The sequence below is a fragment of the Gadus morhua genome, chromosome 15 (assembly GCF_902167405.1).
Source record: "Gadus morhua chromosome 15, gadMor3.0, whole genome shotgun sequence".
Taxonomy (NCBI): domain Eukaryota; kingdom Metazoa; phylum Chordata; class Actinopteri; order Gadiformes; family Gadidae; genus Gadus; species Gadus morhua.
Genome location: NC_044062.1, coordinates 9,116,168 through 9,138,966, shown reverse-complemented (window position 1 = coordinate 9,138,966; position 22,799 = coordinate 9,116,168). Strand labels below are relative to the sequence as shown.

Here is a 22,799-nt window from a genome sequence, read left to right as displayed (position 1 = left end):
AGGTATGCTGGGTCCATCTCTCTATCTACCTCCCTCTACTACACATCTATCTTTCTCCATCTCCAACTATCTCTCTACACCTCTTTGTATCTGACATAACTGAATTGTCTTGAGTGTTTAAGTCGTCTTTTGATGACTGGGTAAGCTGCAAATAAATTGCCCTTCGGATAAATAAGGCTATCTGTGTAATCTCGCTCTCTCTCTCTGAACTCTTTCCCCAATGTGTGGTAAACCTAGCCGTGAGGGCACCAGGTATCGTCTATCACCCACCATCTATTATTCATCCCCCCTCATCAATAAATGACCAGGTGTCGTCCACCTCTCTCACCCCGGCTCCGCCCGGAGACAACCCCGGCTCCGCCCCCAGCCTACCCGAAGACCACCCGGCTCCACCCCCAAGCCCACCCAGAGACCACCATAGCTCCGCCCCTGGCCCCAGCCCACCCAGAGACCACCCCAGCCTCAACGTACTATCCGTCATAACGGGTTATAATTAACCCCGCTAACGACCCGTCTCGCGGCTGATTAACTACCCAAACGAGACATCCCGGCGATTGCATATTTAACAAGCTTCATTAGCGCGCCCCCCGTCCTGTCTGTGTGTGTGTGTGCGTGTGGCCGGAGACAAACTGTCCTCCCGTCGCTAGGCAACAGGGGTAAACGACAGCCAGCTGTCGTTTACCCCTGTTGCCTAGCGACGGGAAGGATGTCATCAATGATGGATCCGTCTTGCCGTCGTCTCGTCGCATGGCTGTTGGCTCCCGTCCCCTTGTGATGATGTCATACCGCGGAGCCGCACCCTCCGCTGGCGTGGGGTGTTGGAGGCGTGTCTCACAGGTAAAGGTGTACAGACGATCGACCACAGAGGCGCTAGGTTATGTGTCCCCGAATAACAACAATAAGCTTCTTGAGCTTCTATCATAAGTGTGTAGCATAAGTGTGTAGCCTGTAGTGTGTGTAGCATAAGTGTGTAGCCTGTCGTGTGTGTATCCTGCAGAGTGTGTAGCCTGTGTTTCCTAAGTGTGTAGCCTGCAGTGTGCGTGCGTGACAGAAGACAGCAGCCCGGTCTTGTACCAAGATGTAAACTGATTTATTCGGACTTCGTGTTTTTTCGCCGCCAGAACCCGGGCGGCGACACGGCGCTAACATCACAGGAAGTCACTCGGTGGGTTGTCATGGAAACCGCTCTAGTCTATTTACAAGTGCTACATAGATCAGCGCGCACACACACACGCACGTAAACACACACACACTGCAATACTGCGCTCCGACGGAACCGCCTCCCTAACGCTCCGACAGGAAGTTGGGGATGATTGAGGGGGGGAGGGGCTTACATCTCGGTCTCAGACAATAGGCTGTCATCTAGACCTGATGTCAGCATGACCACGTGGGGGGCGGGGTCTGTGGGAACCAAAGAACAGAGAGGGTTTGTAACTACAGACCGCTGCTGCCGCAGGCCACGAGCAAGGCATTCAGATCGGGAGGCCGGTACAATCTCCCCGCGGTGCTAGGCAGATTAGATTACATTCCACTAGAGCCCGGCAGACTAGTGCTACACAGGGAGGTCGGACGGAGTCAAAGGTCGAGGGGGAAGTGAAAGAAAGATTCAGAAAGACTCATTAAGTCAGTCACTGCTATGGACTACCGTACTGCACTGTACCCTAGACCCAGTATAGTACTGGTACTGTACCCTAGACCCAGTATAGTACTGGTACTGTACCCTAGACCCAGTATAGTACTGGTACTGTACCCTAGACCCAGTATAGTACTGGCACTGTACCCTAGACCAGGTAGGCCCGGTCCAGTACTGTACTAGGGACCAGGTAGGTCCAGTACAGTACACCCAGTAGGTCCAGTACTGTACTGTAGACCCAGTACTGTACTATGGACCAGGTAGGTCCAGTACAGTACACCCAGTAGGTCCAGTACTGTACTGTAGACCCAGTAGCTCCAGTACTGTACTATGGACCAGGTAGGTCCAGTACTGTAGACCCAGTAGGTCCAGTACTGTACTATGGACCAGGTAGGTCCAGTACTGTACTGTAGACCCAGCAGCTCCAGTAAACTCCAGTACTGTACTGTGGACCGGGTAGGTCCACTAAAGCCCAGTATGGTACAGTAGACCCAGTAGGTCCAGTCCAGTACTGTGGACCCAGTAGCTCCAGCATAGCCCAGCCCAGTGCTGCCACTAGACCCTCTACTGGAGGCGGGGTTAACAGAAGCCAGGGGCAGCAGGTCCAGAGGGGCGGAGTAAAGAGAGAGGGTGGGGGTCAGCCCTTACTGCTGTAGGGGATCCAGGGGCCCGCGTGCTGCTGGTGGTGCGGGTGGTGCTGCTTCTCCCTGGGGGGCAGCATGTCGCTGGAGTAGGCGGGGCTGGGGTGGGTGGGCGGGGCCCCGGGGTCCTCCTCCTCCTCCCCCTCCGACAGCAGGTCGGAGATCTGCTGCTGCAGCTCCGGGGCAATGTCGTTCTCCGCCAGGACCAGGACCCGCAGGCTGGTGGGGTAGCTCTGCACCATGTCCAGGAACACCTGAGGGACCACACGATTGGACAATGCAGACAGTCAATCAAACAGGCTTCCTCCCTCAGCAGCATTCTCGCTACACAACTAGTTGCAGAGAAGAGATAGATAGCCGAGATTTGTAAAAGCACTTTACACCCTTTTCAGTGGAGGAATTTGACTCCCCAAGAAATGTTATACTGAGAAGGAGCAAGTAAGTTACGTATTTATTTTGGCCTATCAACAAAACGAAGCAACTGTCCCTGATTTCTAACTGCATTTGAAATAGACCTTGAGACCCACAAAAAATGGATACTATAGGATAGTGATCATGATTTGCCTCAATATCAAAATAAAAGCCATGGGTCCAATAGCAATGGCTGGGGTAAAGCCCATAAGGTAGGTCTGCCACTGCACAGCGCTAACAACTAGAGCTAGAATTGTCCAACCTTTACGTCTAGTCTCACCGCAACACAGCGGCTTTATTTATTCTTTAGATGGCCACTACTTTGACAACAGTGTCACCTGGTGGGGCGTATCAGCACCAGCACAGTCTCTGTGTGTGTAGATATGGTATAGATAGGGCTGGGCGATTAATTGAATTTTGATCGCGATTTCGATTTTAGCGTCAAACATTCACCAAGATTTACATAATCAAGTTTTTCGTTAGATTATTATTTTTTTGAATGTTTTATAGAAAGGGCAGAACAGCTGGATACATATCTGTATATTAATTTAGATTGGAAAATTTGCTTTTTGACCCCTTTGAGTATTTCTTTAAGGTTCTATGGTGGTCTTTAAGGTATTTTTTTAAGCCAAGTTCTCAGTTACAAAGATCTTTTTGGGAGAGACATGATGAATAAATACAACATGTTTTCAAACTCAAAAATAATCATTGAATAATTGTGATTTCAATAATGACCAAAACAATCGTGATTATGATTTTTTCTATTATCGAGCAGCCCTACTGTCCATGGGACTCTAGGGAAGTGGACCAGTAAAACATGTTCATCACTTTAATTATATCACTTTAAATCCTCTCCAGGCTGGTCTAGATGTTCCTCAGTATCTGAGAGGAGAACCCGGGGGTTCTGCCGGGTACCTGGGCCGCGTGGTTGGACAGCCCGGTTCCCTCCAGGTCCAGCACCTCCAGGGTTCTGCTGGACGCCACGGCAACCGCCAGCATCCCGGCGATCTGGTCTCCTGCACCCACCAGAGAACCACAAGGGAACCACACCGTCAGAACCTTCTGGTCCAGAACCTTCTGAGAGAAGAGAGGGAGCGGAGGAAACTACAACCTCCTCCACCTCCTCTCTGCACCTCCTCCTCTGAGCTCTACCGGGCTCTGCTCCTCACTAACGAGTGCTTTGAGGAGAGCTTCACATTTCATTAGTAGGACATCGATGTGCAGGAGGTCTGCTAGCACAGAGAAGAACCACTTAAGAGCTAGTTCAGCCTCGCTCTCTCTTTCCCTCACCTCCCTCCCCCCTTCCCTCGCCCTCCCTCCCTCACCCAGGGGATTGTAGTCCAGGTTGAGCACGCGGAGCTGGGAGCTGTGGGCCACGGCCACGGCCAGGCGGGCCCAGCCCTTGGTGCTGATCCCTGGGTTGGCGCTCAGCGTCAGCTCCCTCAGGCCTGGAGGAAGGGGACACAACCACACAGTCAGGGGGAGGGGGACACAACCACACAGTCTGAGGGGCCCGAGGAGGGGGGAGTGTTGGGGTGTGTGTGTGTGTGGGGGGGTGGGTGTGGGTGTGGGTGTGTGTGTGTGTGTGAGGGTGTGTGTGTGTGTGAGAGTGAGGGTAGATGTGTGTGTCTGTTAGTGAGTGAGTGTAGATGTAGGAGTGAGTGTGTGTATGTGCGGTGTGTGTGTATGTGTGAGTTTGAGTCTAGATGTGTGTGTGTGTGTGTGTGTGTGTGTGTGTGTGTGTGTGTGTGTGTGTGTGTGTGTGTGTGTGTGTGTGTGTGTGTGTGTGTGTGTGTGTGTGTGTGTGTGTGTGTGTGTGTGTGACTGTTAGTTAGTGAGTGAGTGTGAGAGTCTTGATGTGTGTGTCCCCACCGTGGCAGCGCTCCGGGCCGGGGTCCTACCTGACTTGGCCCCGTCGGGGGGCAGCATGCCGCAGACGAGCCCCAGGGCCTGGTCCCCCAGCAGGCAGTCCCCCAGGTCCAGGCTGACCAGCGACGGGTGGCTGGTCAGCGCCGCGTTCAGCGTCACCAGGCCCGCATCCAGGAGGGGGCTCCCGTGGAGGCTGGGGGGGGGGTCTGTGTTATGGTCTGTGACTTTATAGTGCACTTTACTTTCCTCGTGTGATTGTTTGTTATTGTGATGTTGCTTTCAATGCCAATAAAGTTATCTTGAATTGAATGCCAGAGAGAGCAAGAGGAAGAAGAGGAGAAGGGGGTCGAGGTGAAAGCCTCATTGTTACCATGGTTACCTGAAAGTATGTCTGGTCAACACTGATGTGATAGTGATTCTAATAAGCTTATCAATGAACTCACATCCCGATGCTGGCCGGCCCGTACCTCTTTGTTTACATGATTACTACTATCCACTCACCCTAAACCCCTCCCACTCACGCCGACCAGCGCGTCTCAGAGTGGACAGAATTATTATCAAGTTCCTTTCATCCTCAGAGTCGCAATCTTACACACTGAGAATTAATTAATTGACTGACTTTATTCTTCAGTATTTTCATAAAGAATATGGTCTGGGGACCAAAGTGAAGAAAGACATAATTTCAGAAAATACTAGTGAACAGGGGCAAAATACATATCCTAAACCTAACACTAATACTTTAATAAAGTTTGCACTCAAGTTACATCAATCCTTTATAACCCAGTAAAAATTCACTAAGTGGTTGCCGTCTACTCACAACAGGGTCTGCAGAGAGCGGTTGGCCTCGAGCGCGTCCGCCAGCTGCCGGGTCCGAACGAGGCCCGAGACCACGCCCAGGTTCAGGTTCAGCTGCGCGAGGGAGCGCGAGTCCGCCACGCCGCGGCACACGCGGCCGAAGTCCCGGTCACTGAGCTGACAGCCGCGCACCGACAGCAGGCGGACGCCGTTCTCCCGCAGGCCGTCGCAGATGTCCCGCACCTCGGCCCCGGACAGCGCCTCCCCGGTGATCTGGATGGACCCCGGCAGCATCGCTCCGGGGGGCCGTGCGACTCGGAACCGAGCCGAGCCGAACCGAACCGAGCCAACACCACGCACGACCACCGCCGCTAGTCCGTACGTGATGTCATCCCCACGGCGCTTACACTACGCACACGTGTGCACGCGGATACGTACTGAAGTAAAACGGGGCGAGGTGATCACGGGGTCGCGGGTAACTTATAGATCAGCTCCACTCAGGAAGTTGAACTGCTGCTGGACGCTTCACGCGCTGACGTCACCTGGTGCCGATAGAGTGGAGGAGGCCACGCGCTGGTATCGATACGGTACCGCCATGATGGCTGCTGTTGTCGTCACTTTAAATGTGTCGATTATCGACACTTTGTCTCGCGACGCACATTCCCTGCCGTCCCTGACTTGACCTGTCGCTGTCTTTCGCGAGCTCGAGCCGGTCGGTGTCCGCGCGCTGCTCGGTTGTGTTGCAGGTGTCTGTTACTATGGACACGCGCTTCTTTCCACAACGCCCCCCTCCGACGCACGCGCCGCGTCCCGCTCCGGCTGCTCCGTTACATCACGTGCTCTGAAACGAAGCGGTGATGTCGTTCTCGAACGTTCCCCTGTAACGTCTTCCGTCGTAGCGACTCCGTTCTCGGAGGCTGCTCTCCGGTCCTCCTCGCGGATGTTGCGAGCCTCCTGGTCACGTGACTGGTATTAGCAGCAGCTCACCTGAGCTCGAGACCGGGCTAGCACTAACACCCTAACTGACACCCTGACCCGGACTTACACCCGGCAGGCAGGGCCGCGGTCAGAATCTGTTCTTATTTATTTACATACCAAAATGACCCCTACAAACACAACCCTCGACCTCATTATCTATATATACAGTACAAAATAAAAAATAAATCAAAATTGACTGTGTGCGTGGTAAATTCATGCCAATCCTTTTAAAGGACTCTATTTCCCTGCCCTCCTCTCTGCTTTCTCTGTAGAATAAGGAGTTATAGCGTACGGTAATAACTTAAGGTGTGGCGTAGTGTCAAATAAAGACTTGCGCTACGACGGAAAAGTTTATTTCAGGCGTCTCCCTGGACCATAACCCTATAAATACAAATGTAACGAAAATGAACCAAAATAATGAAAATAACTAAAACAACAGCAAGCAGAATGAAGGACATTCAAAAGAAAGTCATAAAGGATTTAGATTCAGAAGATCAGACCGGAATCATCTGGTAAATACCTGACCCATAACCCCAGCACCTCAACACCATCACCTCATCAATGGGCAGGACAGGGGAGCCGTAGCCGTGGAAACCCCTTCATCCTTCACAGGGAGACTCCGTCTTCGTGGTCCAGCCTCAGCTGGTCTTCATCTCACAGCAGCGCTCACAACAACCTCTGGAGCTCCATGATATCAACGTATACCCCTTACAAACATATTAATATACTAACAATGTGTACAAATACCATCTCGTGTACAGTTCATTTAGCCGAACCCCACACTTGAGGGGGAGGAGGAGTTGGAGGAGGGTGAAGACGTAGGTCTGCCCTGACCGATGTGTTGAAATATATACATGTTCCCCTCCGCAGCCTGTGGTCGGTGGTGTCAGACAGGGGGGGTGTCAGACAGGTGGTCAGGTGTTCAGTGGCTCTGCAGCAGCGCCCCCAGGGTCTGGAGGGTGGTGTTGAGGGTGACGCTGATGGCGGCGGGGGCCAGCACAGGCACGTCTCGGGCCACCCGCTGGATGGGCAGGGCGTTGACCCCCTCCAGGGTGTCCAGGATCCCTGAGAGCAGAGGGGAACATGTGACCACGGGGGCCAATCACAGGCTCCGCTGGCAGAGACGGAACCCTCTGAGGCCTTTTGATTGGTTGCGGAACAGCCATTACGTGCACCTTTAGCGGTGCATTCCTCAGACAGGTCTAGGCGGTCCTCATCCGCTGGGGTCGTGTTAACAGACGTTGTGGGGTTCCCCCCCCCCTCGCTTTGGGTCCCAGTGCCCCCAGTCTGAATGAACCCAGAGCCGGTGATCTGTGGTTTATGATCAGCGACTGGGCTGCTGAATGGAACCCGACTCATTAGTCACCGGTCCACCTCTCAGCCTCGTCATCGCCTCAAAACTAAACCAATCCCAGCGCCTGTGGGCCCAGCCCCATTCTAACGAGGCCCAGTTTTAACGAGGCCAGGGCCGTATCTGCATGCTGACCTGGTTCTGGTCAGGTTCCTGCAGCACCGCCCCCACTGGGTGGGGGGGGGGGGGGGGGGGGTTGGGTCCTGAAAGTTAGCTTTCAGGACCCATTAGTCTAATCTCTTTCTGTTTGCATGGCAACCAAATGTGGACAAAAAGCCCTCCTATAAGTGCTCTGCTCGGCCTGCGCCCCTAAAGAGGTGCCTGAAGTCGGCCCCAAAACACACAACGTGCGGTGTGCGGCCCCCAGGAAAAAATATATACACTAGATATCGCCTGAGAATGCGCTAATGCCGCCGCCATCTGGTTAAAAAAATAATAAAAAAAATACAAGATCTATATACTTTACGCCCGACTTATGTCAGAAACCAGCCTTCTTGAAGACTGCTTAAAGGAAGGAGATTCATAGTGATTTTGACTGGGAAAAGACGTCTGCCCCATTGGACGTTCATTCATTCAGTTGTGGTGTTACCCCGCGGCAAGACGGCGGCACTGTTGACGCATGCTGAGAAGCCGAAAGCGATAGCTAATCAGTATCAATATCTATGGCCCCAAGGTAGGTGGACTCACCTTCCACCATCTTGTGGTAGGTGAAGTGCAGGTAGAGCAGGAAGAGCATGTGGAGGGCAGCCAGGGTGCCACAGATGACAAGCCGAGGGGTTTGGCCCACGGTCCGGGACAGCAGCACCGCCACCTGGTGGAGGGGAGGGGCAGCACGCTCAACTTGTACATTATCTGGTACAAGGGGTATGATACTGATTATATTCTAATTTATCTATGTAACAATCCATTTATTACTGCATCTACATTTCTTAATTTCCTTTATTGTGATAGACATATTCTGTTCGTTTGTAATTTGATCTCATTTCATTTTTAATACCGGTACATACGGTCTGCTGTGACGCCCACGTTTAGCTTCTGGGACTAAACAGTACAGATTAATATTTTTACCAGACGAAGGTTTGTCTGTCTGTTTGTCTGGTACACGAGTCTTGTGTCTGTTTCTGACCAAGGTGGCTGATGGGAGATGTAGTGTCTTACCATGCGTAGGGTAGAGAGCCCGCCCACCAGCAGCCATAGGCCGTAGAACAGGAAGTGGAAGTGGATGTTGTAGGTGATGAAGAGGACCACGCAGTGCCCAAACAGCCCGTAACCCTGGGAGACGATAACAAAGACCTGTTTCACTCCTGGGTTTGATATTCTACCTGTTGCTTCTTCCGACGGCAGCCATCTTTACTACGAGCTCAATAAATGGAACCTAGGTGGTCCAGAAGACCAGTTTAGCCTCCATAAATCCATTTCCTGTATTTTTTCTTAACTCTTTGTGTGTCTGACATGCTGTTGTGACCGGTTCATCATGTCAGGGATGAATAAAGTACATCTGATCATTTGATCTTGGAATGTTTGACGTCACAGTTCCATGAATGCCTATTAAGGTGTTATTGGTGTTATAATAACCTAGATGATGTCTTTCTCTGGTCGAAACCAACACAGAGATCTACAGCCCTGAGGGAGATCCAAGATGGACGAATGCTGGAGCTACTGGGCTGCCCCGGGAATAGAACCCCCGACCCTGGCTGGGGACTCACCAGCAAGGAGAGGGTCTGCAGCATGGTGATCTGGGAGTTGACCAGGTAGGCCAGGAAGTAGATGAAGGAGGACACGCCCAGCCAGTAGCCGAAGCACGTCCCGATGGCCGTCCCCATCAGAGTGCCCTCCCTCTGCAGCACACACACACACACACACACAAACACACACACACACAGGGTCAGTACAGGTAACACACACACACACCGTCAGTACAGGTAACACACACGCACACAGGGTCAGGTACCACACACACACACACACACACACACACACACACACACACACACACACACACACACACACACACACACTGGGTCAGCACTTATGGTACCACTTTCTCACACACGCACGAATGCATACACACACACGCAGACAGTAAAGTGAACATTAAGCATGTGTCTGGGGGGTCTTACGATGATGGTCTGGGAGGTCTTCATGCCGTGCAGCAGGATGGCCACCAGGGTGAAGACCAGCATCATGGGCCCGTACAGCTCCCCCGCCACCTTCTGCGAACACAACACACAACATGCTTCAGATACACAACACACATACACAACACGCTTACACAACACGCCTCAACCGCACACAACACGCCTCAACCACACAACCAACGTACACAACAAGCTTACACCACACAACACGCAACATGCTTCAGCTACACAACACACATACACGACACGCTTACGGCACACAACACGCTTCAACCACACAATGACCTGTCTCTGTACTGTGTAACCCCTACCTGCTCCTTATTGTACTGTCTAACCCCTATAGAAGGGGGGTCCTATAGAGAGGGTCCTACCTGGGGGAAGGCGATGGTCCTCACAGGTATCATGGACTCAATCAGCCTGGAAGGAGACGTTAGTGTTAGGACACGCCCACAGAGACCAGACCTATCTGTCAAATTTCTGGAAATGGCACCGGCTAAGACTGTGGCCATTGGCTCTCATGTCGTCCAATCAGAAGCAGCCGTTTCGGGGTTACCTGCTGCGGACCTGCACCGGCTCCACGTCGAAGTACGGCCGCAGGATGTCGATGTTGGCGTACAGGTTGAAGGCCTTGGACGCCTCGCGCTTCCCTGCCTGCCACACCTGGGGATGCACGCACACACGGCCGTTAACCTGGTTAGTTAGTGACCCTCTCTGAGCAGGGCTAGATGGTGGCCCTCTTTGAGCAGGGTTAGTTAACCTGGTTAGCGGTTAGATGATGACCCTCTGAGTAGGGTTATTTAACATGGTTAGCGTGAGCTAGTGACCCTCTCTGAGTAGGCTTAGTTAGTGACCCTCTGAGGAGGGTAAGTTAACCTGGTTAGCGGTTAGATGGTGACCCTCTCTGAGCAGGGTTAGTTAACCTGGTTAGCGGTGAGCTAGTGACCCTCTCTGAGCAGGGTTAGTTAACCTGGTTAGTTAACTAGTGACCCTCTCTGAGCAGGGTTAGTTAACCTGGCTAGCGGTGAGCTGGTGACCCCTCCTACCTCGTCGGCCACCTGCCGCCCCAGCTGCCCCTTGATGCCCTTCATGCCCAGGAACTCGCCGTCGTCTCCGGGCTCCTCCCCCGGCGCCCCCCCCGGCCCCTCCTCCTCCTCCTCCGTCATGCGTTGGTGCATCTCGCCCATGTCCTCGAAGCTGGAGCCCGACGTATCGTCCATGTTCTCCATGTCGATGACGGCCGAGCCACTACCCTGGGGAGAGAGAGCGAGAGAGAGAGAGATTGTAATAGATTGTAATAATGGGAGACCAAGACGATGGCGTTTGTCAAGCCTTTGTGACACAATCATTTGAACTCCTACTGTTAGAGAAATGAGCTGAACCAATAAGGAAGGCTCAGGAAACAGGCGTGGATCTGCTGTTTATGTTATTACTTGGTTATGTCAGCTGTCTATAACCAGTAGAATGGATATTAATCAGACAGTAACCTTTGTTATTAAACCAGTGGTTGCGGACACACACACACACACACACACACACACACACACACACACACACACATCGTGTGTGTGTGTGTGTGTGTGTGTGTGTGTGTGTGTGTGTGTGTGTGTGTGTGTGTGTGTGTGTGTGTGTGTGTGTGTGTGTGTGACAACAACAAACCAGCCACTCGCTTTACAACACTTATTTTAAAACAAGCGATCAGATCCTTTCGGACGTCGTTATGCATGTTTCGGGGTGATGTGAAGGGGGTCGGGTCAGGGTTGCTGGTTCCATTCCTACCTGCACAGGGGGGTCGTCGAAGCCGCCCCACGGTTCCGTGTTCGTGTTTTTGGCCCCATCAGACATCTTCTGGGAGCTGGAGGGTCCGTGGCCGGTCACTGGGAGGAGCAACTAGTTCGGTCCGCACCGTTCAACGGTCGTTCAACGGTCGTTCAGCGTTAGCACGCGTTTATTACAACAAAATAAACCTCAGAATTTCGTAAAGTCCGGATGGTGAAACGCCTGCGTCAAAACAACAACGTGCTGACGTCACATATTGCCCTGACGTAACACCGTCGACGTGGCCGGAGGAATCCTCGCGATATGTAGCTCGGGGAAGATAGAGTTCTGGACACAAAATTGTTTAAATTAATCTAAACGTTTCTGTTAATATCTTGTAATGTGTAATTTAATGTACTCTTTTTGAAGCCCTTTTTTTTTTATTATGCATATAATATATATAGGTCTTATATAGATTGTGCACCAGTTGAAAAAAAAATGTTTATCATCATATCATGCCCTGACATTTAAATAGTATGTTTCTGAAACACCGGAGCCTGCAGTTTCAGGCCCGCACGCCCGCAGGTCTAGGATCATCTTTTTATTTCTATTTCTATTTTACACTAAGATGTACGCGACGGACAGTTAATTCTTCCGGGGATGGCGTTGCAAACAACTTTTAACGTTTCAACCATAATGAAATGCTTATTTCAGCTGGCTAGATGAAAGGCAGGTATAAGTTGGGAAGAGATGGTTAGTGCGCCCTCCGGTAGTACTGTGAACCACCAGCAGGGAGCGTGCCGACTCCAGCACCGCGAGAAGAAGCGTTTCTTCTCGCGAGGGCTCCGCTCCTCCCGTTCGTCTGGTGGTGACATTGATCAGCTGCCGACAATAAACATCCATTAACCAGTCAACCCTTCTCGATACCGGACGATTGATGACATCCAAGCCGAGAAAACACAACAAACTAACACGGTAAGAAAGGGATTCGACCTAATCTCGCTCCCTAGCGCGTCATATTGAGGACGTTAGCAGGTTAGCCTAGCCGCCGATCACCATCGTGTCGCTCTCAGCTCAACCAGGGCTGTACTGGGAGAGAGATCCAGTCAACTAGCGCTGTACTGGGAGAGAGAGATTCAGTCAACCAAGGATGTACTGGGAGACAGATTCAGTCAACCAGGGCTGTACTGGGAGACAGATTCAGTCAACCAGGGCTGTACTGGGAGACAGATTCAGTCAACCAGGGCTGTACTGGGAGAGAGATTCAGTCAACCAGGGCTGTACTGGGAGAGAGATTCAGTCCAACCAGGGCTGTACTGGGAGAGAGATTCAGTCCAACCAGGGCTCTACTGGGAGACAGATTCAGTCAACCAGGGCTGTACTGGGAGCCAGATTCAGTCAACCAGGGCTGTACTGGGAGCCAGATTCAGTCAACCAGGGCTGTACTGGGAGCCAGATTCAGTCAACCAGGGCTGTACTGGGAGAGAGATTCAGTCCAACCAGGGCTGTACTGGGAGAGAGATTCAGTCCAACCAGGGCTGTACTGGGAGAGAGATTCAGTCCAACCAGGGCTGTACTGGGAGAGAGATTCAGCCCAACCAGGGCTGTACTGGGAAAGATTCAGTCCCACCAGAGCTTTACTGGGGGAGATTCAGTCCCACCAGGGCTGTACTGGGAGACTATTGCTTCGCAGTAGTTGTTGGCCAGTAGGTTCAGTGGTGGTAATCCGGTAGTGACAGGCCAGTGGGTCAAGTAGTGGTGGCCCAGTGGGTTAACTAGTGGTCAGCCAGTAGTGGTGGGGCAGTGGGTTAACTAGTGGTGGGCCAGTAGTGATGGGCTAGTGGGCCCAGTCCCCGGACACGCAGGTTCTGAATCGCAGCCCGAACGACACGTACACAGCAGATGGGTGTCAAAGACGGGCCGGTCCGGTAAACACATTTACGGGTCCGGTGACTACCGACCCCGTGAACACGTCTTCACAGGCCCGGCCACGTCTACCGGGCCCCCGGGGTCTTTCCCGGTCCGCCACTGATTCCCAATTCAAGAAAGCCGCCGTTTATCCCTGTACAACAACAGCTCTGTTTAAAACTGGGAATAAGGGGCGGACTAAGGGCTCCCCATCCAGAGCTGTGGACTACGTGCGCAATGCTCCTGGCGCGGTGGCGGAAGCTGAGCCGGTGACGTAACAGCGTTCCGTTGTTTCCAGATCTGTGAACCATAGCGAATCAAACCTCGATCTCACCGTTCTTAAGACAGACTTTTGGACCAGAGCTCTGTGGCGGTCATTGGAGAAAATTTCAACCCTTTGGTTTGGTGCATAAAGATCCGAAGGTATGACCTTGTTGTTTCTACCGTTCGCCATTTTCCGGCGATCTTTTGCTTCCCGGTAGAAAGGGTTTCTGTTTTGGTGTTAGTGTTTTGCATGCTGAGATCTCCTCGAGTTATTGAACAGCTTATATATATGGGACGTTTTTATGGTGATCATGTTTTCGATGATCAGGCTTTCAACCGTCCTCTACAGAGAGGGATGTTAGTTCTGGCTAAACACCTCTCGACATTAGTTTCGTACAATATCTGGGTTTAATCCGCAGAAACGCCTCTGGATGATAGGTAGTTAGGGCCAGCACTGTCATACCTGGTGTGCACAACAGAATCAATATGCAAGGTGTATACTGTACACTCAAATAATGCACATGAAGGTGATACTATTGTTGTACTAATTTATGCAAAAATGCAACATGCATTTGTATGTGATAGATAGTGAATATGTTGTATTATACTATAAATTAAACATGTGTGTGTATAGAAATACACAATCACAAGAAAATATTGCAAAATACAATGCATCATTAAAAAAAGATAAGGGTAACTTTGCGTTTGCTAGCAGTATTCCCAGCATGTGTGGTTATCACCCAAATATCAGTGTATGATTAGAGGAACGAGGTCAGCAGGCGGTGTTGCGTCACCATGATATCGGCCGAGGGTTCGCCTCTCTTCCTCTGCTCAAAGTGAGAATCAAGACTCACTTGTTCAGTGTTCACCGAGACTCTGCAAAGCCCCCCCCTCCCCCCCCCACCTCTAACTTGCACTTGCACTTAAAAATAGTACTTAGCATTGTTTAGCATCTTATATATGTTGTATACAGGGAATGGGTTAACCTAGCGATTGTTAGTGCTTGTTGTTTCTCTTTCTTTTGAAAAACGTACTTATTATTAGCCCCACCGCGCTCAGGGTAGCTGCCGCTAAGGAATGACCGGCAAACCCATACAACCGGTCCGGTGGCAATCAGCCGGGGACCAGCTCTGCGGTGGTGTCTCTCTGTCCGTCCGTCCCCTGTGGTGGTGTCTCTTTGGCCGTGTGTCCCTATGGTGGTGTCTCTCTGTCCGCCCTTCCCTGGACTGACCATCCACACAGAGATCGACGCTGTTCTGTTCTTGTTCACCTTGACACGGGCAGCAGCGATGCGGCTGTCCTCCCTCGGACTGCAGGACAGTCTCATGTGGCGTGTTGTTGGGCGTGTCCATCTTAACTTATCTCTAAAGCCCATGTGTGTGTGTGTGTGTGTGGGGGGGGGGGGGGGGATCTAGTGGAGGCCTAGGCAGTGTGTGGCCCCACCAGGGGTCTGTGGTGGTGTCTGTCATGACCCTGACCTGTATGGGCTGGTCTTAGGCCCCGGCTCAGAGGACAACAGAACCCCACAGCCGGTCCTCAGACACTAAGCCGTCCCTGCTACTGCGTCACCCCTCTGAATGAGCTGTCACGACCCCGTCATCCAATCATAAGCTCTTATTTACCCCACACTGTCCGGCGCACATAGTTATCAGTCTGTGTCGCAACATGTTCTGGATCGCGATCGTTAAACTCCCTGAACTCTCTCTCTGTTATGGCCGCTTGGAGGGCTGGTGTACGGTGTCTAGTGCTTAACTGCCTGTCTTGTTCTATACGGTGCTGTCACTGTGCTGTTGTGTACTGATAGTTTTACAGCACACAGTCCCCGGTCAGTGCAGCTGAGTTGCAGCGTAAGCAGAAGACTTCTCTGTAAAGCGGAAGGGTGTGTGTGTGTGTGTGTGTGTGTGTGTGTGTGTGTGTGTGTGTGTGTGTGTGAGAGTGAGATCCTGACTGCTCTCTCTCTCTTCTCCTCCCCCAGAATGTCCCCTGCCGAGGACGAGGGGCCCCCGGGGTCCCGGCAGTGCGAGGAGGCGCGGGCCCAGCTGGAGGAGGCCATCTCTGGGGTGATGAGAGCAGAGAGCCAGCTGAGAGACAACGGCAGAGAGGTGAGGACCTGCCTGGACTGAGACCTGTTAGGGACCTGCAGGCCTGGTCCGAGACCTGTTAGGGACCTGCACATCTGGTCTAGCATCCAGAGTTATTGAGGTTAACTATACCAGGTCAAGACCATTACTATTTACTAGTGTATACCAGTCCCATAGTATAAACCAGTCCACCACTCTGGTTCTTGTCTGGTCAAACCTATTTCAGGGCACGGTGTCATGATGATGATTTCATCAGTGTGTTTGTGTTTTTGCTCTTGGTGCTAAAAACAGCGATCAAAGTTTCTCCACACAGCCTTTGTAGCTGTAGTCTGGGTGGCTTGTGTTTATGTATGTGTCAGCACCTTTTGTGTCAGTGCCTGTGTCTGACACCGGCGCTATATTTAGGTGTGTGTGTGTGTGTGTGTGTGGTTTTATCCATGACGTGGTGAGCTCACTTCCTGGCTCCAGCCGTGGTTCAGAGAGGGGGGGGTCAGAGCTGTAGGGGGTCGGTACTGATCCGGAGGAGGTGGGCTGGTACCTGTGGAGGAGGCGGGGCTAGGGGAGGAGAGGAGGAGGCGGGGCTAGGAGAGGAGGAGGCGGGGCTAGGGGAGGAGAGGAGGCGACGGGGCAGGTTAAAAGAGGCGCACAGAGGAGTAGGAAGCATCGGACTGCAGGAGGAGCAGGGCTCAGGTGATACTGAGGAGACGTCTTGTGGATCGGTCTATCAGGATATTGTCCACTCCAGCGTCGATCTACCGTGTTCTAGACTCTAGCGTATTCTACTGCCGTCGGGCCTCAGTCTACGTCGTCTACTGTGTTCTAGTCTACTTTATTCTACTGTAGTCTACTCTGGGTCTTCCAGTCCCAGCGAGGTGGACTTCATCAAATACGGTCAGGATGCTGTGTGTGTGTGTGTGTGTGTGTGTGTGTGTGTGTGTGTGTGTGTGTGTGTGTGTGTGTGTGTGTGTGTGTGTGTGTGTGTGTGTGTGTGTGTGTGTGTGTGTGTGTGTCCTGTTCACTGGTGGGCTCTCTCTCCCTGTAGGTGCGCTGTGAGGTGCGCTCCTGTATGAGCCGGCAGCAGGAGTCCCTGAGGTGCCGTGAGGTCTGGCTGCTGGGGCAGATCGACCTGCTGGAGCAGCTGAAGGGCGACGCCCTGCACCACCAGCTCAACCACCTGCACTGGGTGAGGGGGGTGGGGGGAGGGCTGCACCACCTGCACTGGGTGAGGGTGGGCGGAGATTGACTGGATGTCTGTTTGACTGACTGACTGTTGCTGTTGCATTATCATTCCTTCAACTCCTCCCGTCTGTCTATCTGTCTCTGTCTCTTCCTCTGTCTTCCTTTCCCTCTGTCTTCCTGTCCCTCTGTCTTCCTGTCCCTCTGTCTGCCTGTCCCTCTCTCTGTCTGTCTGTCTCCAGCTGAAGGGTCAGTTTGACGTCATCGCTCATCAGATGGAGAAATCCGCCCCCAACCGTGACCTGGCCAATCAGCTCACCAGCTGTCTGGAGAAGTACGACTTACCAACGATACAAACAAGACCTTCATTCATTCATACATGCATGAATACATGCATACAGACACGCCTCTTACCCATTAGCTGTACTGTAGGCTCTCCCAGTGGGTGCTCCCCAACTTCTCGATGACACATCACTTTGAATACTTTAATGACTGCTTTGGGTCCATTCTAGTGTGTGTGTGTGTGTGTGTGTGTGTGTGTGTGCACATCAGTCTGTGTGTGTCTGAGTTGGTCCGTTCTACAGTATCGTTCTGAAGGCTTTGTGTGTGTGTGTGTGTGTGTGTGTGTGTGTGTGTTGCTCCGTTCTGTACCATCGTGCTGAAGGCTGGATGCATCAGTGTGTGTTTACATCAGTGTGTGTGTCTGAGTTGCTCCGTTCTGTACCATCGTGCTGAAGGCTGTGTGTGTGTGTGTGTGTGCATCAATGTGTGTGGGTGTACATCTGTGTGTGTGTGTGTTGCTCCGTTCTGTACCCTCGTGCTGAAGGCTGTGTTGGTTCCCCCCCCCCCGCTGTGTCCAGGCTCTCCTCTCTGAACCTGTCCCCTGAGGAGACCCCTGACCTGGGCTTCACGGCCGACACCCGCTCCCTGAAACAAGCGCTCACCTCATTCGGTCGCATTGCCACACAGGTACGGCCACGCCCCCACACCCCCCCCTCAGGCAGGGCTCTGCAGCCCGACGGCATCCAGCTGGGATCTACTGAACCCACGCGGCGGTCTGCTGTCCAGCCGTCGGACTCTGGACCCGCTGGCACCGGCAGTCTTCATAAAGGACGCTAATCACATAATCGATTAACAGCGTCCATAAACACATCTCTCTCCAGGGGTTAATGAGGGGATCGGGGGGGGGGTTGGGGTTGGATACCCTCTGGTCCGTCAAAGATCAGCAAACTGTTGGTGTTGTTGTGGTTCTGCGAAGGTCACATGTCTGACGGCCGGGTAGGACTGGACCTGAGTGAATCCTTTTTGGCTGCACGTGTGCCTGCCTGTGTCCTCCTGAACTCTGACCCCTTTAGCAGCAACAACAAGCTGTTAGAGGAAGAGGGGAGGAGCCTGTGAACCACTGGCTGCAGTCAGGGGTTGAACAGTATTATCTTCTGCTTATCTTCTACTGGTCTGCTGCCACATGTAGAGATAGTTAGTGATTCAGAACGGATGGTGTTTTTAAAGTGGCTGATTCAGAATGGACGGTGTTGCTATAGTTACTGATTAGCCTTCTTCCTGTTTCATCAGCACCTGGATGAAGCACCTGCTTTTAGCTCCTCCCCCTGCCCCGCCTCTCAGAGCCAGAGAGCCTTCCTCATGCAGAGCTGTCCTGCAGCTCCCAAAAAACAGGTACACGCACAACCCACACACACCTCACACCTCACACACCATTTACATTTAGGGCATTTAGCAGACGCTTTTATCCAAAGCGACTTACATCGGTTTAATACACACATTGACACACCGACGGCAGAGTCACCGTTGCAAGGCGACAGCCAGCTCGTCAGGAGCAGTTTAGGGTTTAGTGTCTTGCTCAGGGACACATCAACACTCAACTAGGAGGAGCTGGGGATGGAACTAGCAACCTTTCGGTTACAAGACAACTGCTCTACCTCCTGAGCTAAGCCGACCCCGACACCACGCACGCGCACGCGCGCGCGCGCGCGCGCACACACACACACACACACACACACACACACACACACACACACACACACACACACACAGAGATACACACACACACAGAGATACACACAGAGATACACACAGAGATACACACACCTCACAGATACACACACACACACACACCTCACAGATACACACACCTCACAGATACACACACAGATACGCACACCTCACAGACACGCACACCTCACAGACACGCACACCTCACAGACACGCACCAAACACGCACCTCACACACGCACGTGCACACCTCACGCACACCTCACGCACACCACACCACACCACACGCACGCGCACACCTCACACACCTCACTGACACGCACACCTCACAAAGGTACACACACCTCTTAAGAACGACCACACAACAGACTGGACCTGACCAGACCATGTCATCCTACCCCTCCAGAAGCTGGAAACCGGATCTCTGTCTAACTGGCTGCTGGGAAGCCGTCCAGTGACCAGCCCTCTGATTGGCTACGAGTCCAGCAAAAACCCCCTGGATTGGCTGGCGCCACAAAAGGAAGGGCAGGTGAGGACACGTGACAGGAAGTCCTGGATGAGTTGATATTCGTCCTCTGAGAGCTACAGAGGGCAAAAACACTGCAGGGCTTTAACTTTGAAACTGGAATGTTCCACCACTCAAACTCCAGCTGCTGGCACTGAGCACAGCTACAGACAATTTATATAACATATTGATTAAATATTAAAATATATAAATTTAAAGTAAGTTAACTATACAAATCACACCAAGTGAATGCTTGTGAAGGAAAGTGATGACAGGGTGAAGGATTAACGTGTGTGTGTGTGTGTGTGTGTGTGTGTCAGCCCCCCTGTCCCCCGCCGGCCGTCTATGACGTGGGCGCGGCCTGGGGTCACCTGAAGGACCTTGAGGCGTGGCTTCACCGCACGCCCGTCCCCCGGGAACGGACCACTAGCGGCGGCAGCACCTGTAGCTCCTCCTCCTCCTTCTCCATCGAGAAGATCGACGAGTCGGAGTTCAACTTGGAGGAGGTGGAGGAGGAGGAGGGGGCGGAGCTGGACGACTGGCTCATCACCCCCGCCGTCGTCACGGAGCCGGACGGCGAGAGCTGGAAGCAGGCGTTCCGGCCCTTCCACGAGAGCTGGACCCCCAGCGAGTGGCTGCCCAAGCCCTGCTCCTCCTGCTGCCAGGCCTCCACCGTCGCCGTGGAGATCGAGAACCTGGGGAAGTTGGTGTGCCTCAAGACCCCTAGCCCCGCCCCCAGCCCCACCTCCGGCCCCGCCTCCTCCAACCTGGAGGCGTGGCTGCAGGCGGTGGCGCCGGTGCAGACGGTGTGCCGGGCCAACGAGGCGTGCGGCAGTTACGCGGCGTGTGTGTGCGAGGAGAACTGCGGGCGCTCCGCCCTGAGCTCCTGGCTGCTCCGGCACGAGGGACGCGACAAGAACGGCCTCCCGCTGGACAAGACGCGCCCCAACCTGCACCCCGACAAGAACGCCCCGCCCCCCAAGGCCGCGCTCTACCACTCGGACCAGGAGCAGAAGGTAGGGAATGGAACTAAACTGGTCGCCGTGACAACACGACCCTCTCCTCCTTCACCATCTCCACGTCCTCCTTAACCATCTCCACTTCCTCCTTAACCATCTCCACTTCCTCCTTAACCATCTCCACTTCCTCCTTATCCATCTCCACGTCCTCCTTATCCATCTCCACGTCCTCCTTAACCATCTCCACGTCCTCCTTAACCATCCACGTCCTCCTTAACCATCTCCACGTCCTCCTTAACCATCTCCACGTCCTCCTTAACCATCTCCACTTCCTCCTTAACCATCTCCACGTCCTCCTTAACCATCCACGTCCTCCTTAACCATCCACGTCCTCCTTAACCATCCACGTCCTCCTTAACCATCCACGTCCTCCTTAACCATCTCCACGTCCTCCTTAACCATCTCCACGTCCTCCTTAACCATGACCCTCCTTAACCATCGCCCTCCTTAACCATCGCCCTCCTTAACCATCGCCCTCCTTAACCATCGCCCTCCTTAACCATCGCCCTTAACCATCTCCCCCTGAACCATCTCCACCATAGATGATCCAGGCAGCATCTTGTCTCCCCAGTGTGTGTGAGGCGGTGCTCTTTAGGTCTGCTCCTCTTTCACCTCCTGCTGACCCTGATCTCCTTCTCCTCCTCCTCCTGTCAGGTCCAGGCCATCCTGGAGGCCTGGCTCCACCCCAGCAAGAACTCCTCCTCCCTCTCCACCGAGACTGCACCGGGGCAGGAGAAGCACACCACCTCCTCCTCCACCTCCTCCTCCTCGGCCCCCTGGGAGAGCCCCTTCCTGAGGGCCCTGAAGGCGGACTGCTGGGTGGTGGGGCCGGGGTCCGGGGCAAAGGGTCACCGGGACGAGAACCAGGAGGAGAAGCAGAAGGAGGACCAGAAGGAGAACCAGGAGGAGAAGCAGAAGGAGGACCAGAAGGAGGACCAGAAGGAGGACCAGGATGAGGCGCGCACTGAGCCGCAGGAGGACAAGTGGCTGCTGAGGAAGAGGAGCCAGCAGGTGAGGGGAGGAAGAGGGGGCCTGACGTGAACCTCACTGTATGAGCTGGGTGGTTGTGAGGGATTCCCCAGTGTTGTGGCTGATGGTAACAATGGCAACGTGTGTGTGTGTGTGTGTGTGTGTGTGTAGGAGCGTTTGGCCCTGCCCACTGTCTGCGACCTGTTCTCCTGCCTGAAGCTGGGAGGGGAGAAGGACAAGTGGCTCCACAAGGCGCCCGTACAGGTAACCACGGCGACGCCACACACACTACAGTAAGGCCCCTGTAGGGGGTAACCACGGCAACGGCAGTAGGTTGGTTCTTGTGCGGTGGTCTGATGAGTTGTGCTTTCTCTTGCAGCTGTGAATCCCGGTGCCTCTCGTATCTTAGGAACCTCCCACTCGCTGCTGCTGAGCGCACAGCTGGCCCGGCCCCCCCCCCCCCCCCCCCCTGGACGGACACCCAGCACAGCCACTCAGAGTCCATGCGCCGTCCTCCACCTCTTCTGCTTTTAAAGAGCTTTTAGTTTGTAGGAAACGTGTATTATGAACTTGATTTTATTTCGATGTCTGATTTGACTCCTTCGCAAACCAGTGGTTTGATTCTATAATATTCTTTATAAATATTACATGTATGAGGATTGCCTCTGTTGTCTAGGAAAGAATCATAACCACTCAAAACATATTCAACTTCTAACATTTTATTTTATTGGTTTTTATTTGACCAGCTTGATTAAGATAGAGTTGTATCCAACGGCCAGCGTTTCAACCTCTGCTCCGACCCTCCCCCACCTGCACCACAACATTAACCTCCGCCCCAGACGGACATTAGTGTTTCAGAATGAAACTAATTCAAGGCGACAGGAAGTCCTGCCAACATCTCCCCCCCCCCCCCCCCCCCCCCACACACTTCATCAGCCAGGCCCCGCCCCCATGGGGTACAATGGGATTTGGCAAATTCTATTTTTTCACACCCTTATTTTGGCGGGACAGCACCGCCACTACACCACTTCCTCCTGAGGGCCGAACGGGCCTTCTGAGGCAGCGCTGTCCCCCTGCCTTCGCCTGATAGGTGGAGCCTCTACACCTGCCCTGACAGCTGTAATCTACTCTGATATCTCTTCTAATGGACTGCTCTGCCTAGCACTGCTCAATAAACGATCACTCACTTTAAGGCATGCTCTGTCTCGTCCTTTCTCAGCCGAGCTTCGTTAGTCTGACAGCGATACTAGTGTCAACAGTTGATTTTAATATTGATCCTGGTCTGCTGACCGGCGC

General features: G+C 53.0%; 4 protein-coding genes across 8 annotated transcripts in view; 2 read left to right on the top strand and 2 right to left on the bottom strand.

Moving 5' to 3' along the window:
* Nucleotides 1-22,799, top strand: part of LOC115559454 (neoverrucotoxin subunit beta) — a 544,561-nt gene that overhangs the window by 169,294 nt on the left and 352,468 nt on the right. The window lies entirely within an intron of this gene.
* lrrc73 (leucine rich repeat containing 73) lies at nucleotides 1,067-6,421 on the bottom strand. Its single transcript, XM_030378212.1, has 6 exons — nucleotides 5,372-6,421; nucleotides 4,587-4,747; nucleotides 4,011-4,133; nucleotides 3,601-3,701; nucleotides 2,282-2,528; nucleotides 1,067-1,401 (listed from the first exon to the last, which is right to left on the bottom strand). Exons 1-6 carry the CDS (start codon nucleotides 5,641-5,643, stop codon nucleotides 1,331-1,333), a joined length of 975 nt encoding a protein of 324 aa, XP_030234072.1. The 5' UTR covers nucleotides 5,644-6,421; the 3' UTR covers nucleotides 1,067-1,330.
* yipf3 (Yip1 domain family, member 3) lies at nucleotides 6,665-11,866 on the bottom strand. Its single transcript, XM_030378209.1, has 9 exons — nucleotides 11,593-11,866; nucleotides 10,860-11,066; nucleotides 10,370-10,476; nucleotides 10,188-10,233; nucleotides 9,799-9,891; nucleotides 9,385-9,516; nucleotides 8,837-8,950; nucleotides 8,366-8,489; nucleotides 6,665-7,392 (listed from the first exon to the last, which is right to left on the bottom strand). The coding sequence occupies exons 1-9, from the start codon at nucleotides 11,656-11,658 to the stop codon at nucleotides 7,250-7,252; spliced, it is 1,032 nt and encodes a 343-aa protein (XP_030234069.1). The 5' UTR covers nucleotides 11,659-11,866; the 3' UTR covers nucleotides 6,665-7,249.
* ncoa4 (nuclear receptor coactivator 4) lies at nucleotides 12,368-22,699 on the top strand. Of its 4 annotated transcripts, XM_030378194.1 has the most exons (12): nucleotides 12,368-12,546; nucleotides 15,719-15,845; nucleotides 16,867-17,007; nucleotides 17,243-17,334; nucleotides 17,861-17,969; nucleotides 18,573-18,674; nucleotides 19,417-19,539; nucleotides 19,836-20,531; nucleotides 21,189-21,390; nucleotides 21,427-21,545; nucleotides 21,675-21,767; nucleotides 21,883-22,699. In XM_030378194.1, the coding sequence occupies exons 1-12, from the start codon at nucleotides 12,509-12,511 to the stop codon at nucleotides 21,886-21,888; spliced, it is 1,848 nt and encodes a 615-aa protein (XP_030234054.1). In that variant the 5' UTR covers nucleotides 12,368-12,508; the 3' UTR covers nucleotides 21,889-22,699. The 4 variants fall into 4 exon arrangements, with proteins under 4 accessions (XP_030234054.1, XP_030234053.1, XP_030234055.1 ...); XM_030378193.1 differs by having other exon boundaries at nucleotides 21,189-21,545; XM_030378195.1 differs by lacking the exon at nucleotides 12,368-12,546 and adding an exon at nucleotides 13,703-13,902 and having other exon boundaries at nucleotides 21,189-21,545.